General features: G+C 52.0%; 1 protein-coding gene across 2 annotated transcripts in view; it reads left to right on the top strand.

Annotated features, from left to right (window-relative positions):
- NOAZFP (nucleolar atypical zinc finger) overlaps positions 1-17,929 on the top strand; it is a 57,281-nt gene that overhangs the window by 14,841 nt on the left and 24,511 nt on the right. For both annotated transcript variants that reach the window (XM_088445780.1, XM_088445781.1), the window contains exons 3-4: positions 15,888-15,907; positions 16,005-16,075. In XM_088445780.1, the coding sequence (XP_088301906.1) occupies positions 15,888-15,907; positions 16,005-16,075 (91 nt within the window). The remainder of the gene's footprint in view (positions 1-15,887; positions 15,908-16,004; positions 16,076-17,929) is intronic.

Below are 17,929 nucleotides of genomic sequence, written 5' to 3'. Positions count from 1 at the left end.
AAAAGTATTGGTGAAGAGGGGTCACATACTTTCCACCAGTGGTGTCGTCACCCATGCAGGGTTTCCCGAGGCAATTGATGGTACCCCGCAGTCTCCCTATTTCCCCTCTCCCGGTCTCTCAGGAGCCGGCGTGGGTTAATTCCCTGACTAGTTCTGTACAGCACTTGTCGGATGTGTTACAAGGGTAGTCTGTGTTGCGGCCACATAAGAGGCCGGTGGTGTCTCTATCTGCTCCTTATGAGGATGACGAAGTGACGTCTGATGATGGGGAGATTCTGGATCTTTCCGACCAGGAACCTCTCTGTACTAAGGAGGCGGACGCTAGGTCCAAGGTATATATTCCTGGACTTATTCGGGCAGTCCGCACAGCTTTGGTGATTGAGGATGAAGTTCCTCCGGCGTCTAAATCCAAATATGCCTTTTTTAAGGCTGTTAAGGGTGAGGCCACAGTCTTTCCTCTTTCGGGACAGTTGGTGGACCATTTAGAGGAGGCGTGGAAACAGCCTGGCAAACGATACCAGCCGCAGAGGCGTTTGGCGGTGGCTTATCCGTTCGCGGATAATTATTTTTTTAAGTGGGAATCCCCTCCACAGGTGGATTCTCATGTGACACGCATCGTCTGGAGTGCCACTTTACCCATGCCCTCCATGTCCTCCCTTAAGGATGCTACGGACCGCAAGGTGGAGATCTGCCTAAAGTCCGTTTATTCCCTTGCGGGGGGGCAGCGCGGCCAGCTATGGCCATTTGCTGGGTTGCCAGAGCTATGGAGCGCTGGGCGGATACGTTGGAGGCGTCCTTTGAATCCGACTGTTCGGCTGAACAGACGGAGTTGATCGGCAATCTCTGGGATTCGGCCACTTATATCAACGAAGCGGCCTTGGATATTAGTACCCTGGCGTCTCGAATTTCTTCGGCAGCTGTAGCTGCACGTCGCACATTGTGGTTGCGATCTTGGAAGGCGGACGCTGATTCCAAAAAGGGTTTGGAAGCGTTACCTTTTAACGGAGAAGTTCTCTTTGGTCCGGACCTGGACAAAATTGTAGCCACGCTGGCGGCAGCCAAATCGGCATGTCTCCCGTCTGCTGCAGTTCCTTCCGGTTCAGGTACGTCATCCTTTCGGCCTTATAGGGCCCAGGGTAGGCCCTAAAGCACAGTCCTTTCCCCGACAGGCTGGCCCCAAAAAATCGGCCAAGCCCCGGAAGCAGGCCTGGAGTACCAGACGTCCGGCCCCTAAGCCAGATGACAAGCGTCCGGGCCTCCCTTTGGGGGATCACAAGGTGGGAGGCCGCCTGCTGCAGTTCGCCCCGGTGTTGGTCGGTCACCACGACAGACACTTGGGTTCTCGAGGTGGTCTCACATGGGTATGCCCTCTCCTTCCGGCACAGACCCCTGTCTCGATTCTTCACCACGGGTCTGCTATCAGACCGGAACAAAGCCGCGGAGCTGCGGAAGGTCTTGCACACTATGCTCCAGGCTGGAGTTATAGTGCCTGTTCCATTCTCCCAGAAGGGCCAGGGTTTCTATTCCAATCTCTTTTTGGTGCAGAAACCCAATGGGTCGTTTCGTCCGATACTCAACCTCAAAGCTCTCAACAAGTCTTTGCGGGTGCCGAAGTTTCGGATGGAGACCCTACGGTCCATCCTTCTGGCGCTGGAACCTGGGGACTACGTGGTGTCATTGGACGTACAGGACGCTTACCTGCATGTCCCTATTCTTTCGCGCAGCGACCACTTTCAGTTCCGGGCGTTAACTTTTGGCCTGGCGACAGTACCACGTGCTTTCACCAAGGTGATGGCGGTCATGGCGGCTTCCCTGCGGCTGCAGGGAGTCCGCATGTTGCCGTACTTGGACGACCTTCTGTTGGTGGCAGGATCTCCGGAGCTCCTTCTACGCCACTTGGACCTGACCATTGCGGTACTGCAACGGCACGGCTGGTTAATAAACTGGCAGAAGTCCACCCTGATCCCGTCTCAGTGGATTCTGCACCTCGGAGCCTTATTGCACTCCGGACAGCAAAGGATCTTTGTGATGGGGAAAAGATCTCTGCCTTGCAGTTGCGGGTGCGCAGTTGTCTGCAGAGGTTACTGGGTTCCATGGTGTCGGTTTTCGACATGGTGGAATATGCCCAGTTTCACTCCAGACCTCTGCAGCAATTGATCCTGTCCAAATGGAATGGACTGCCTCAGTCTAAAGTCCCAGACGATGGTGCTCACTCCGGAGGTTCGCCTGTCTCTTGCCTGGTGGTTGCAGACGACCCATCTCAACAAGGGTCGTCCGTTCTGGGTGGCGAATTGGGTCCTGTTAACAACGGACGCCAGTCTTCGGGGCTGGGGAGCACACTTGTTCCAGGGCAGGTGTACTCCGGCAGAAACAGAGCTTCCAATAAACATCTTGGAACTCCGAGCGGTTTTCAATGCTCTCCAGCAGGCGCACCGGGTTCTCCAAGGTCACCCCGTGCAGGTCCAGTCGGACAACGCTACCACCGTGGCCTACATAAATCGGCAAGGAGGAACCCGAAGTCGGGCGGCTCTCGTAGAGGTGTCCCGAATCCTGGTATGGGCGGAGCGCAATCTTCCGGCCATATCAGCAGTCTTCATCCCGGGAGTGCTAAACTGGAAGGCGGATTTTCTTAGTCGCCAGGACGTTCATCCGGGGGAATGGTCTCTGCACCCGGACGTGTTTCAACTACTGGTGGACAGGTGGGGTCTTCCAGAGATCGACCTCATGGCGTCCCGGCACAACAACAAGTTGCTGGTGTACGGGTCTCGCACAAGAGACGAAAAGGCGTCTCTGGTGGATGCTCTGTCAGTCTGGTGGACGTACCGGTTCACATTCCGGTTCGCTTATCTGTTTCCTCTGGTTTCCCTTCTTCCGCGAGTGATCCGGAAATTCAAACAGGAAGGAGGGATGCTCCTGTTGATAGCTCCCGCATGGCCCAGATGGCACTGGTTCTCAGACCTGCAGGGTCTGTCCGTGGACAGTCCTCTGCAGTTACCGCTGCGACCGGACCTTCTGTCACAAGGTCCTTGTCTTCACCCGGACCTGACTCGGCTGTCTTTGACGGCATGGCTGTTGAGACGGCCATGTTGAGGTCCAGGGATTTTTCCAGCTCTGTAGTGCGAACCATGCTAAGAGCTCGGAAACCGTCTTCCGCGAGAATATACCATCGCGTGTGGCATACGTTCTTCCAGTGGTGTCAACCGAGAGGTTATGCACCGCGGGAGTTTCGTCTGTTTAGAGTGCTAGCCTTCCTACAAGCGGGACTAGACCCTGGGCTTCGCCTTGCTTCTTTGAAGGTGCAGGTTTCTGCCCTGTCTGTCTGGTTTCATCATAGGATTGCTACAATCCCTGATGTGCGCACCTTTATGCAAGGTGTTCTGCGAATTCAGCCGCCTTTTGTTCCACCTGTGGCGCCTTGGGACTTGGCTGTGGTCCTGAGGGCTCTCCAGGGACTGCCGTTTGAACCACTGGGCTCAGTGGATCTTAAATGGCTAACAGCTAAGACTGTTTTCCTTCTGGCCAGACGTGTTTCTGATTTAGGGGCTCTCTCTTGTAGACCCCCTTTCTTCATTTTTCATGGGAACAGGGCAGTGCTACGCACTCGACTTGAATTTCTTCCCAAAGTTGTTTCCCAGTTTCATGTTAACGTGGAAATAGTTGTACCGGCTTTTAACTTACCTGGACTTTCAGTGGGTGAGGCCACTTTGGATGTTGTGCGGGCCTTAAGGACTTATGTCGACCGCACTTCTTCGTTTAGGAAGTCAGACGCCTTGTTTGTCCTCTATGGCTTCCGTAAAAAGGGTTGGTCTCCTTCAAAGCAAACTTTGGCAGCCTGGATCCGTATGGCGATTTCAGAAGCTTATCTTCATGAAGGCCTGCCGGTTCCTCCTTCTGTGAAGGCTCATTCCACTAGGTCTGTGGGTCCTTCGTGGGCAGCTCGATGTGGTGCCTCTGCAGTCCAGATCTGCAAGGCTGCCACGTGGTCCTCTGTCCATACCTTTGTGAGGTATTACGCTTTCTACTTCAGGGTCCATAGGGGTCCACAGGGTGACCTTGGGGTATAGTTGGATCCTGGATCCTCGGGCACCACGGAGTTAAAGCTTTCAGCTGCTCCCAGGATGCACTTGGGTCCAACCTCCCCTATACCCCGCCCCCGAGCCACAGGCACCTCAGTTTAAGGTGGTGCCCGGCCGGAGTCGGGTCACCCTGCGGGGGGGGGGGGCTGCAGGAGCAGCCCCCTAAAGCTTTTTATTTTAACTTAGTTTAATTTTTTTACTATAGATTTTTTTTTCTCCAGAGCGGCAGACGCCCACGCTGCCGCTCCTTCTCCCTGCTGGCGCCGCGATGCCAGCACTGAACTGGGGATCGCGGCGGGGGAAGCCAGAGTCTGTACTAGCCGGACTCTGGCTTCCCCCGGGCCTGCTGCCGGAAGACGCCGGGGAGATTAAGGTAAGCCGCGCACCGCTGATTAGCGGCGGTGCGCGGGTTCCTTGTAAATGCAGTCCCATGCCCCCAGTCTAGGGGACAGACCGGGGGCGCTAGCGGTGGCGGCGGGCCCCCCCTCCAGCGGAGGCATACCCCGCTAGACCACCAGGGTAAATTATGCGGCAAGCGGGATGCCGGCAACCCGGGGGTTAAATATGCTAGCCAGGGGAGGAAGCCTTCCCTGTCTAGCGGCTCCTCCCCTCAGCTCAGCGCGCCTTTCAGCTAGTAGTCTGGCGTCGCTGAGCTGCAGATACTCGGGCCACTCCTCCTCTGAGGACTCCAGCAGCCATTTTCTTCAACTGGCAGCGCAGATCTTCAGGGAGCACGCGGACCGGTCCCCCTGTGTTCCTCTCCCCCGACAAGGACAGTGTACACAGCACTATAGCCCTCCCAGACACTGAATCTGGGAGGTTGATTGTAGTGGAAAGGTGCAGTGAGTATATCTTCCTGCATGGTATGTGACTTTTGCTAGTGCTGCCTGTCTGTGTCTTTTTTCTACTTACTGTCAGCCTATACCTACCCCTTTCCTTCTCCTACAAGCCCTACAGGTGTGCGGGGGAAGGGTGTTTCTACAGACCTCGCCTATATAAATCACGTATTTGTGAGGTCGGTCACATACAGTTGTGTGCTACACAGTACCATATTGTGGGCTGTTGTTCAGCACACTGGTGAGTGCGCACGTTTTCTTCCTAAGTCATGTCTGAGGAGGAGATTGAGCACTCTGGGGCTCCGGTATTGTTCTCCTGCAGGCGCTGTTCTGCAGGAGTGGATAGGGAGGATTTGTCACAGGACGGCCTGTGCGGACGGTGCCAGGCGCTCCCTGGTATATCTAAACCTCCCATGTCGCAGGAGCCACCATGGGCGATGTTTTCCCAGGTGCTGGTGTCCATCGTGGACCGTCTGTCGGTCCCGACCGCCACCCCTACTAGGGCGTTGCCCCTGCCTGCCATTCCCTGGGTGTCCCACAATTATTGCAGACTCCCCCGGGGTCTCAGCCTGTTGGTCCCTATGCGGGGTTGCCAATGTATATTCAGTCCACCCCTGTGGCACAGCAGGTTGTGGTGCCGTTTCAGGCTCCTGTGGCAGCTCCTCCACCCTGGGTGGATGCGCTTTCCCACACTGTCCAAGATTTGGCGGCAGCTTCTTCGGCTTTTCAGTCGATGTTGCGCAGTGACGTGCCCTCCAGGGCGTCTAAACGCTCAGTCATGGCGCAGGCTGCACATCTTTCGGATTCTAAGGGGTCCTCGGATGATGGTGAGGTGCAGGATGACTCAGCCTCAAATGCCTCAGTCCAGGAGGTAGACACTAAAGCTGGCCACACACTAGACCAACTTACATCCAACCAGCCAACTTGTTGATTGGTTGGAATGAAAATCTGGTAAGGAATGAAAGCAAATGACAATCAGCAATTTGCTCCCAAACGCCATAAAATGAACAAAAACTGTTGTTTGAAGAAATTATTTAGATCAAACATTTAACAAAGACAGGGCGTACCCCTGGGAGACCACTTCTCGCACCCAGGCATCCGTGGTGGTATTGTGAAAGCACTGGGCGAATTGAAGAAGTCGGCCTCCCACTCTGGGGTCCCCCAGAGGGAGGCCCGTCCCATCACGCAGAAGGCTTATCTTCTTGCTTGGAAGAAGGGCGCCTAGCACTCCAGGCTTGCTTCTTTGGCTTTGAGGCGGTCTTGGGTGTGGACTGCCTCAGGAAGGACTGACCCTTTGCCTTGCCCTGAACCCGAAAGGAACGAAAGGCCGAGCCCCGGACCTTAGCAGGTGTAGTAGCTGAAGGGAGGAAGGCTGACTTGGATTTTGCCAGGGTATCTACTATTTTGTCCAGGTCCGGACCAAATAGTAATTCTCCATTAAAAGGTAAGGCCTCCAAGCCTTTCTTTGAATCCGCATCTGCTCTCCAAGACCGCAACCACAAGGATCTACGAGCAGACACTTCTGCCGCCGAAACCCTAGAGGTCAACAGGCTAGCATCCAACGATGCTTCTCCAATGTAGGAGGCGGCATCTCTCATCTGTCCTAACAACGCCCTCTGGACGTCCAGAGCTTCATCCGTAAACGTGTCCTCCAAGGCGTTGGCCCACCCCTCAATGGCCTTGGCCACCCAGGAGATGGCCATGGACGGCCGGGCTACAGCCCCTGAGAGAGAATAAATAGACTTTAGACAAGTCTCCACCTTCCTGTCCGTAGGATCCTTCAGCGAGGATATAGACGGCAATGGCAAAGTAGCACTCCTGATGAGGCGTGTTACATGGGAATCGACTGCAGGCGGAGTTTCCCATTTCTTACAATGCGCTTCCGGGAATGGATAACTGGACGCCAAGCGTTTCTGTGGCAGGAAACGCTTACTGGGTGTCTGCCAGGCCACCGCCATGTGATCAGTCAACTGATCAGACTAGGGGAACGCTGCAGAAGTAACCTTAGCTTTTTTAAAACTAGGATACCTCGACTTGGGAGCGGGTGCCTCATCCTCAATCAGAAGAATGGCCCGCACCGCCTTAACCAGAGCCCGCACATTGATGGAAGACTAAAGCTGGCCACACACTAGACCAACTTACATCCAACCAGCCAACTTGTTGATTGGTTGGAATGAAAATCTGGTAATCAGGACAAAACCAAGGCCTTGCAGGTTCAGGAAGCCATAGAGGCCTTGCTGACGGCGGGGGTCATTATACCCGTACCACAGTCTCAACGTGGGATGGGGTATTACTCTACGCTGTTTCTGGTGCAGAAACCCAATGGCTCTCATCGCCCCATCCTCAATTTGAAGTCCCTGAACAGGTTTCTCAGGGTTCCCAAATTCAGGATGGAAACTTTGCGTTCCATCATTCTGGCGATGGAACCAGGGGACTATATGGTCTCCCTGGATATCCAGGACGCCTACCTCCATGTGCCTATAGCAACATCGCACCAACGGTTTCTGCGGTTTGCTATTCTCCACAACCACTACCAATTCAGGGCTCTACCCTTTGGTCTCTCCACGGCACCAAGGGTATTTACCAAGGTGATGGCGGTCATGGCGGCTCATCTACGGAGCCAGGGAATACGGTTGCTACCGTATCTAGACGACCTCCTCTTGCTGGCAAGCTCCCCGGAGGTACTGATCCAGCATCTCCACCTGACGGTCGCTTGTCTACAGGCGCACGGCTGGTTGGTCAACTGGAAGAAGTCCTCCCTCATCCCATCACAGCGGATGGTTCATTTGGGGGCCCTGCTGGACTCTCGTCAGCAACGGATTTTTCTGACTCCAGAGAAGGTCTCCTCCTTACAGCTGCGGATTCACAGTTGTCTGAGCAGTGGCAGAGTGTCGGTGCACTCAGCGATGAGAGTTTTGGGGTCCATGGTGTCGGCATTCGACATGGTGGAGTTTGCCCAGTTCCATTCCAGGCCCCTGCAGGGGCTGATTCTTTCGGAATGGAACGGATTGCCACACAGGATCCGCTCTCAGATGCTGGTGTTGTCCTCGGAGGTGCGTCTGTCCCTAGCCTGGTGGCTGCAGACGGCTCATCTCCTAGAGGGGAGCCCCTTTTGGATCCCGGAATGGGTTCTGCTCACGACAGATGCCAGTCTCCGGGGTTGGGGGGCGGTGACAGGCTCCTTGTCACTTCAGGGTCGTTGGTCGGCGGAGGAAGCGCTTCTTCCCATCAACATCCTGGAACTGCGGGCAGTATACAGAGCCCTGCAGTTGTCCGGCACCGCTCTTCACGGAAGGGCCGTTCAGGTGCAGTCAGACAACGCCACCACGGTGGCGTACATCAATCACCAGGGAGGGACTCGCAGTCGAGCTGCGATGTCGGAGGTGTCCCGCGTCCTGGCTTGGGCGGAACGCTATCTTCCAGCTCTCTCGGCAGTTTTCATCCCAGGAGTCCTCAATTGGGAGGCAGACTTCCTCAGCCGTTACGACGTGCATCCCGGGGAATGGTCGCTTCATCCAGAGGTATTCCAACTACTCGTGGACAAGTGGGGGCTGCCAGAGCTGGACCTGATGGCGTCCCATCACAATCACAAGCTGCCTGTGTACGGGTCAAGGACAAGGGACGCAGGCGCAAGTCTGATAGACACGCTGTCGGTGAAATGGCTGTTTCAACTGGCTTACTTGTTCCCTCCGATATCTCTGCTGCCTCGGGTCCTGCGCAAGTTCAAACAGGACGGAGGCACACTGATCCTGGTGGCCCCAGCGTGGCCCAGAAGGCCGTGGTACTCCGATCTGCGGAGCCTGTCCATCGACGCTCCGTACCTCCTACCTCAACGGCGGGACCTGTTGTCTCAGGGGCCCTGTCTTCACCCGGATCTGGGTCGACTATCTTTGACGGCGTGGCTCTTGAGACAGCCGTCCTGAGGTCTCAGGGCTTTTCTAGCTCCGTTATTACCACCATGCTGATGGCGCGCAAGCCTGCTTCCGCGAGGATCTATCACAGAGTGTGGCACACTTTCTTTCAGTGGTGCGAGGCCAGAAACTATGATCCCCAGGTGTTCCGGGTTTCGCGTATTCTGGCTTTCCTTCAGTCGGGTTTGGACTTAGGATTACGTCTTTCTTCGCTGAAGGTGCACGTGTCTGCTCTGTCGGTGTGGTTCCAGCGCAGGATCGCTGCTATGCCGGACGTACACACCTTTTTCCAGGGAGTTTTGAGAATCCAGCCTCCCTTTGTGCCACCTGTGGCCCCGTGGGATTTGGCGGTGGTTCTTCGGGCCTTACAGGGTCCGCCTTTTGAGCCCTTGGAGTCAGTGGAGCTCAAGTGGCTAACACTTAAAACTGTTTTCCTCTTGGCAATTGCTTCTGCCAGGAGGGTTTCAGATTTGGGGGCGCTTTCTTATCGTCCCCCTTTTCTGATTTTTCATCAGGACAGAGCGGTGCTTCGCACTCGTCCTGAGTTCCTGCCTAAGGTGGTTTCCAGGTTCCACATTAATCAGGAAATTGTTGTACCAGCCTTTCAGTCGCCTGATCTTTCGGCTGGGGAGGCTTCCTTAAACGTTGTCCGTGCACTCCAGGTTTATGTGGACCGGACTAGTTCTGTGAGGAAGTCGGATTCTTTGTTTATCCTCTTTGGTTTTCACAAGAGGGATTGGCCTGCCAACAAACAGACTCTAGCCCGTTGGCTTTGTTCTGTTATTATTGAGGCTTATATGCAGGAGGGTTTACCTGTTCCAGCCTCTGTTAAGGCTCATTCCACTCGGTCTGTGGGCCCTTCTTGGGCTGCTAGCCGTGGCGCCTCTGCTGTTCAGCTCTGTAAGGCGGCCACCTGGTCTTCCATTCAGACCTTTTTGAGGTTCTATGCGTTTGACACCTTTGCCTCTCAGGATGCATCCTTTGGGCGCCGGGTTCTCCTATCAGCACAGGAGCATCCCCGCCCTTAGTTGGACTGCTTTGGGACATCCCCAAGGTCACCCTGTGGACCCCTATGGACCCTGAAGTAGAAAACAAGAGATATGGTAAGAACTTACCCTTGTTATCTCTATTTCTACGAAGTCCATAGGGTTCCACAGGACTCCCGCCCTGTCGCACCTGTGCTGCAGATGGGCTTTGCTCTGGTCACCGGTTTTCCGTCTCCCTCTGGTGAGAATGTGATTCTTGTGTGTGTCCAGATCTTTTTTCTCTCTCTTCCTTCTCCTCCTCCGGCCTATGGCTTGGTACGAAACTGAGATGCCTTGGGGCGGGGTATAGTAGGGGGACCCTAGTGCATCCTGGGAGGCTGAAAACTTAACTCTATGGTGCCCGATGCCTGACGTCATCACCTATACCCCAAGGTATCCTGTGGAACCCTATGGACTTCGTAGAAATAGAGATAACAAGGGTAAGTTCTTACCATATCTCATATATTATATATATATATATATATATATATATATATATATATAATATATATTTCTGCATGGTATGTGACTTATGCTAGTGCTGACTGTCTGTTCTTTTATTCGCACCTGTCAGTGTATATCTATCCCTTTTCTTTACAATCTGCCCTAATACAGCTGTACTTAGGGTGGTTCTGAGACCTCACATGTATATACTCGTTAATATTTGTGAGGTTTGTCACATACTGTTGCGTGCTGCACGTTGCCATATTTTAGGTAGAACTGTGTGTTGCATACGCAGAAAATGGGTCCCTGCAGCTAATTTTAGCATCTGTCAGGACCAGTATAGCGCTGCTTGATATTTCCGCCAAGATGGTTAGTCAGATAGGTCTGACAAGGAGAAAGAGCGTTATACTGCACCCATTTTTACTATCCTGCAAGTCATGTGCTGCAGGTGTTAGTGCGGAGGATTTGACTCATAAAGGGTTCTGTATGTGGCGTCATCTGATGCCGGCCCCTTTCACGAGCCCATTGGCCGGTTTGTTTCTTGGGATCCTCTCAATTGCGGATCGCAGGGGGCCCCCTTTGTTGTAACTCAATTGGAGTTACTTCACCATACTGCCCTTTTCATCTCAGGGTATCTCGCAGTTTCTTGCACTCTATCCCTGTGACACAGACTATCGCTCCTTACAGGTTTTCACAGTACATGAATTCCTGTTGCAGGGATTACCACAACAGCCACCCTGGGTGGATGTCGTTTTTCTATGAAACGCAAAATGGCGTGGTATACGCCCTGTGGTTACTTCCCAGTTGGCTCTGCCGTGGACTGGATGCTGTTTTGGGTTCTTTCCCGCTTACACGGGGGGAAACCTATTTCAGGTTTTATTATCCATGCTTTGGGGCTGGTAGTCAGGTCCATACTGGTTAGAGAGAATGTTGATCCTGCACCTGTATCTTACTCCCTCAGTCTAACGGGCCTTCGGGTTCCCTGTTTCTGACCAGCAGGTGGATCGCATGGCGGGACTCTGGCTGTCGCTGGATACAACAGCGATTTGGCTTCTGGTCCCAAATTCCCTGAGGGTCATCACGAGCCCCTCCTGGGGGGGATTGGCATGTAACTCGTCTGATTACAGACGTTACTACACCTTATATTCCTGCGTGGTCGGATTCTACGGATCCGTAGGTGGTAACTCTGCCTGAAATCAGTATACTCGCTTTCAGGGGCTGTTACCCATCCTACCATGGCTATAGCATGGTTGGTTGCTACTATTGCATACTGGGCTGATGCATTTGTGAAATTTTTTCCACGCCATCACGTCTGGGGTTCAAATGTCTTTGGTCGCTCACATTATGTATGCAGTTGTCGTATGTGGTTGGATACCAGTCTCCTAACTTTCAGAGTTCCGACTGCGACTGTATCCACTGTAAGTAACATTGGTAGTTTTACTAACGACACGTTTACCGCCTTCAGCTACTCCCACTACAGGGCCTCAGACTAAATCTGTTACGTCTTTCGGTCCTCAGAGTCAGCCTAAAGGCCTGTTTCTTCTTAGGCTGTCGGCCTTTACAAGGGCCGCCATATCCAGTACCGAGCAGACCTGGACTTCCAGCCAACCCTGCTTCTGAACCTCAGGATAATTCACAGCCTGACGGGACAGGTCTACAACTGGGGGATTCCAGAGTGAGTTATTGACTTTCTCAGTGCGACCACTGCTAGTGTTGAGTCGCCACGGCTACATAGGTAGGAGTGGTACTCTCTCACGGGTACGCCCTCTCATTGCTCAGGCGGCCTCTTTACAAGTGGTGGTGCGTGGGTCCTTCTTCAGACCCGAACAGGGCCTTACATATCCAGAAAGCTATACAGTTTTTGCGGTAAGCAGAGCTAGTCAGGCCATCCCCACTATCTCAACGAGGGACTGGTTGTTCTGCGTTCTTTCTGGTGCAGTAGCTGAATGGTCCTCTTTGGCCTATTCTCTGTTTCAATTCCCTGAACCAGTTTCTAAAGGTACCTGGGCTCAGGAGGAAACTCCTATGCTCCATCATCCGATGTTTGGATCCTGGGGACTTCATGGTATCCCTGGATAGGCGGGACACGTGCCTACGGGTACATACAGAGACCTCTCATTAGCATGGGCTCAGGTTTGCTGTCCCACAGCAACACTTGCAATTTTTCAGACTCTGCCTTTTGGGACTGTCCTCAGCCCCACAGGGGTTTACCAGCTTTATGGATTTTCTGACAGTATATTCGACTGCTCCAGTATCTGGACGGCCTCCTGCTCTTAGCAGGATGACCGAGGTACTCTACAGCCAGGTCAGAATAACCGTGGCTTTTTCACGGCGCAGATGTTCATCAACGGGGGAAAAAGTCCTACTTGCATCCCTCTCAGGGTATTCTTCATCTGGGAGCCCTGCTGGATTCTCAGAAATCTGAGAATTCTTCTGGCATAAGACGGGATCTCCACTCCTTGACTAGGAGTATGCGGATGTCTATGTAGTCGACATATGTCAGTACACTCTGGGATGCGTGGTCAAATATCCAGTGTGTCTGCCTTTGGATGGGTGGAATGGGCTTAGTTCTATTCCAGGCCTTTCCATAATTGGCTCCTCTCCAGGTGGAACGAGTTTTCTCCGTCGGATCACTGTTCATACGACTATGCTCTCTCCAGAGGCGAGTCGGTCTCTATCCGGGTGGCTATGGCCATCTCGTCCAGGGTATTCTTTGGCTACGAACAGTGTCTGGTTCGCATTTGTTTCAGTGCAGTTGGACGTCTGTCGATTCCGCCCTACCAATTAACTTGTTGGAACTTTAGGCTGTCTTGGGCCTTCCCTGGCATTACACGTATTTCAGGGTAAACCTCAATAGGGTCAGTCTGACAGTGTTACGATAGTGGCTTCCATCTTGACAACACTGTTCGTTGGGTGGCAATGACAGAATTGTCTCACATTCTGACATAGGCCGAGGGTTTCCTCCAGGCCATCTCTGCAGCGTTCAGTCTAGGAGCTCTACATTGGGAAGCGGGCTTCCTCAGCCGTCACGAGGTGCATCCCGGGGACTAGTCTCTTCTCCAAGAGAGGTTTCGTGTCCTGGTGAGCAGAGGGGGCCTCCCTGAGGTGATCCTCATGGCCTTCTGACTTTATCACACACTACCGGTGTTACGGTCCAGCACTAGGGGTTTTGAAGCTACCTTCAGTGACTTTGTCGGTGAAGTGGTCCTTCCACTTTGTGTACCCGGGTCCTCTGGTCTCCTTTCTTCCTCCAGGTCTTCGGAAGCTTCATTTTAGACGGAGATGCTTTCCTGCTGGTGGCTCCTGATTGCCCCAGATGTCAGGGGTACTTGTTTTTTTTTTAATTTCCCCTCCGATATTCCATTCCTGATGCTTCACTATCCGGACCTGTTGTCTCGGGGTCCTTGTGTTGCCCTGGACCTGGATCGTTTGTCTTTGGCTACGTCCCTACGGGGGTCCTACGGCCTACCTGGGTTTGTCATCAGAGCACATAGATCAGCTTTTGCTGGGACCTTCCACAGACTCTGGCAGGCTTAATTCTTATGGTATTGTACCTGTCGCTACGATCCTCCGGCGTTCAGAATTTCCAGATATTCTGGCATTCCTTCCAGCTGGCTTGGGTCTCACTCTCCGCCTAGCCTTCCTGACAGTGCGGATCTCTACACTGTCAGTATGGTTTAGGTGTGGAATTGCTCCCCTCTGGTATCCAGTTCATCCTTCAGAGTGTTTTCTGGAGTATGCCGCCATTTGTCCCCCCTAGGGGCTCCTTGGGAGTTAGTAGTGGTTCTTCGTTCCCTCCGGGCACAGTCAATGGAACAACTGGGTGTGATAGCCACTACATGGTCTATTGCTTAGGTTCTCTCTCTCTTATGGCGTTTATATCCGCCAGGTGAGTGTCGGAATTGGGAGCGTTCTCAGGTGGCTCCCTCTTCTTCTGGATGGTATTATGTCACTCAACCTGTGTTTCTTCCTAAAGTGGTTTTTAGGCTCCATATTATTCTGGAGCTTAGGGTACGGCCATTCGGTCTCCGGTCCTCTCGGCTGGTGTGGCCTCATTGACTGCGGTCCGGCCTCTTTGGATTTATGTGATCCGTTCAAGTTCCTTAGGGAAAATCGGACTCCTTATTTGTTGTCTAAGATTTCTGGTTTTCACAGGAAGGGATGGCCGGCCTATTATCAGATGTTGGCTGGATGGCTTCATATGTCTTCCTCAGGGGCTTACCCATGGGTAGGCCTTTCTGTTGTTGATGTTTGTTTTTCTTGGGCCGTGTATCCCGTGTGGCCGGCTCGCTGTGGCACCTCGGCTGTTCTGCCTTACTAGGTGGCCACGTGGTCTTCTGTCCATACCTTTTTAAGGTTCTAGGCATTGCTTTTCCTTTACCTCTCAGGATGCTTCCTTTTGGGTGACGGATTCTCCTCTCAGCACAGGAGCGTCCCCACCCTTGGTTGAACTGCTTTGGGACATCCCCAAGGTCAACCCTGTGGACCCCCTATGGACCCTGAAGTAGAAAACAAGAGATATGGTAAGAACTTACCTTTGTTATCTCTGTTTCTACGAAGTCCATAGGGTCCACAGGGCACCCGCCCTGACGCACCTGGCTTCATATGGGCTGTGTTACTGGTCACCGGTTTCCCGTCTCCTTTTCTGTGAGTATGGTTCTTGAGTGTTCCAGTTTTCTCTCTTTTTCTCTCCTCCTCCGGCCTTTGGCTACTTACAAACTGAGGTGCCTCTGGCTGGGGGGCGGGGTTATAGGGAGAGTGGACCCAGTGCATCCTGGGAGCTGAAAGCTTTAACTGTGTGGTGCCCGGATTTGGTTCCCCAACCTATACTCCCAAGGTCAACCCTGTGGACTTCGTAGAAACAGAGATAACAAAGGTAAGTTCTTACCATATCTCTTGTTTTCTTATGAAGTATTTTATTACTTTAAAACTTTAATATATATATATATATATATATATATATATATATATATATATTTATTTATTAGTTGCTTTTGAAGTATTTATTATCTTTCTGTTGAAGTTTCTAATAATCACTGGTGTATGCTTTATTTAAGCCTAACTTCCTTATGTTTTTAATTTGTCAAGTAACTGTATGCTGGTGGTTCAGTCACAAGCTAATCAACATTTCTGCACTAAAAAGGAATGGAGAAAGAACAAGTAATTTCTCCAATAGAAATTGAATCGATCCCTGGTCTTGTCCCTCTTCTATTTTTTTCTTTTTTTTTTTCTTTTTGTCTTTCTCCTTTTTATGACGCATACTGGAAGGAAATATAATTGATACTTTGCAGTCTTCATACCTATTGTTCCCTTGACTGCCATAATGGCACATGTGTCCTCTGAGTACTCGTTATAAGCTGGTGTAAAAAGATAGAACTCTGACACAAGGAATAATTTAGGAGGCAACTGTACATTTAATTTGTCTTACATTGACGGGGAGGGGGGGGGGGGGGGTATATAGTTGCCTAGTAAGCAGATAAATTAATCTTCAATGTGGGAACCATTATTTTCCTGAAACATAAAGTACAGCTTAAGTAAACACTGCTGGGAGTTTGTCATGTAAATGCTTACTCTGTTTTCTCTTTGTTTTTATAGGAATGTGATAAATGCCAAAGGTATGTTAGATGTTTTTTGTTATTGTTTCCCAGACAGCTTGTCAATAATATTTTAAAGCTGTGAAATGTTTGTTTCTCTTTTATGTGTGAAATGAAGGCGGCAGAAAAACAGAGCTTTTTGCTATTTCTGCAGTTCTGTACAGAAGCTGCCAATGTGTGCCCACTGCGGTAAGTGATCATACACTTTATACTTGTCTTAGGTGTGTGAGGATCTAACAAGGAATGATCAAAATATAAATGAGCTTTTCTGTTTATTTCAAATATATTAAATAAAAATTACATTTGCAATGAATATTTATAAAATAAAACCCAGTTTTTTGCGATTTTTTTTTTATACATTGTTAGAGGAAAAGTTTTGATTTGGCTTAACACGATGCCTAGGGTATGCCTTCTGTAGGTTGGGTAGAAGCTTTGCATCTATAGGTTGGGCAACACAGACGGTGTAATGGTTGGCACTGCTGCGCCGCAGCATTGAGGTCATGGGTTTGATTCCCACTAAGGCCCTAACTGTGTGGAGTTTGTATATTCTCCCTGTGCTTGCATGGGTTTCCTCTGGGTGTCCCGGTTTCCTCCCACACTCCAAAAATATACTTGTTGGTTAATTGGCTCCAACAAAAATTAACCCCTAGTTAAACTGGGTACATCCCTATACAATCATCGGGCTGTTTAATCCAATATCGATAGAACGCCCGTTGGATTTTATAGGTATGTACGCTGTCCGATGCAGGAGCATTAGCCGATAAACTGCTTTTAATGCTCCTGCAATGGTCTGGATCGGGTGGTCGCATCTTATGTACGGTTTAATATTTATCGGTTTGACCTCCTGATCCCATAGAAGCCCATACACACTGCACAGTGTGTACGCAGCTGACTGGGTCACACTGGGGACAGACTCCACGGCTGATCGGGACAGTTTTACCCAATCAGCCTGCAATCGAAAAAGTGTGTACCCAGCTTTAGTGTGTGCATGTGATAGGGGACATAGATTGTAAGTTCCACTGGGGCAGGAACTGATGTGAATGGCCAAAATATTCTCTGTAAAGCTATGCGGAATATATGCACTATTTCTACATCAGGGTCCATAGGGTATCCACAGGGTACCTTGGGGTATAGGTGATGACGTCAGGCATCGGCACCATAGAGTTAAGTTTGCAGCCTCCCAGAATGCACTAGGGTCCCCTTCCTATACCCCGCCCCCGAGCCAAGACATCTCAGTTTCGTTGGTGCCCAGCTCTGAGTCGGAGCACATGTTTAGAGGGGGGCTAAGAATAGCCCCTGAAGTTTTCTTCAAGGCAGCTGTGGCTGCACATCTGGGAGTACAGCATGGACAGTCACTGCTGACGTCCATGCCGTCTCCCCTACACCTCGCCGGTACCAGAACGCCGGTACTGATCCGGGGATGCTGGTAAGTATCTGGGGTCACGGCTAGCGGTGACCCCAGATGCTTCGGACCATGGCCGGATCCAAGGGGAGCAGGTAAGCAGCGGGGGTCCCGCGGTGTGTCCCTGCTGAGCACATGGTTCACAGTCCTCAGGCAGGGGCCTCCCTGGGGACTGGCTGCAGCGTGGAGCCAGGTACTATCCTGCGCTTCCACTACCTCCCTGGGGCAGCGGGCCGCAGCTGAGCTGCAAGCGCTGCGGCGTCCCAGGGGTTAATTGCATACCAGGGGAGCGCGCCTTCCCTGTATACAGCCGGCGCCTCCCCCGCTGCACACAGCCCTCTCTGCACTGCCGACTGGCCCTGTGGCAGCGCTCCTCCCCTAAGCCGGCCTCCTCTCTGCTCCTCGGTGGCCATCTTTGTATGGTGAACGCTGCTAGAGCTGCTGATCGGTGGCATCGCGGTCTGGGTCCCCCGGCATACCTCTCCTCCATTGACTGCAGGTCTGTGTATGCAGCGCTGTGTCCTACCAGAATCTTTGTAGTTGAGAAACAGCGCTGATAGTGCAGGGATTGATTTCTTCTGCGTGGTATGTGACTTCTGCTAGCGTCTGCTGCCTGTAATTTCACTTTCTACTGTCAGCCA

Source organism: Taudactylus pleione, unplaced genomic scaffold, assembly GCF_031769625.1.
Source record: "Taudactylus pleione unplaced genomic scaffold, aTauple2 ptg000389l, whole genome shotgun sequence".
In the NCBI taxonomy this organism is placed as follows: domain Eukaryota; kingdom Metazoa; phylum Chordata; class Amphibia; order Anura; family Myobatrachidae; genus Taudactylus; species Taudactylus pleione.
The sequence above is the reverse complement of the archived record's forward strand: the minus strand, read 5'-3'. Positions and strand labels throughout refer to the sequence as shown.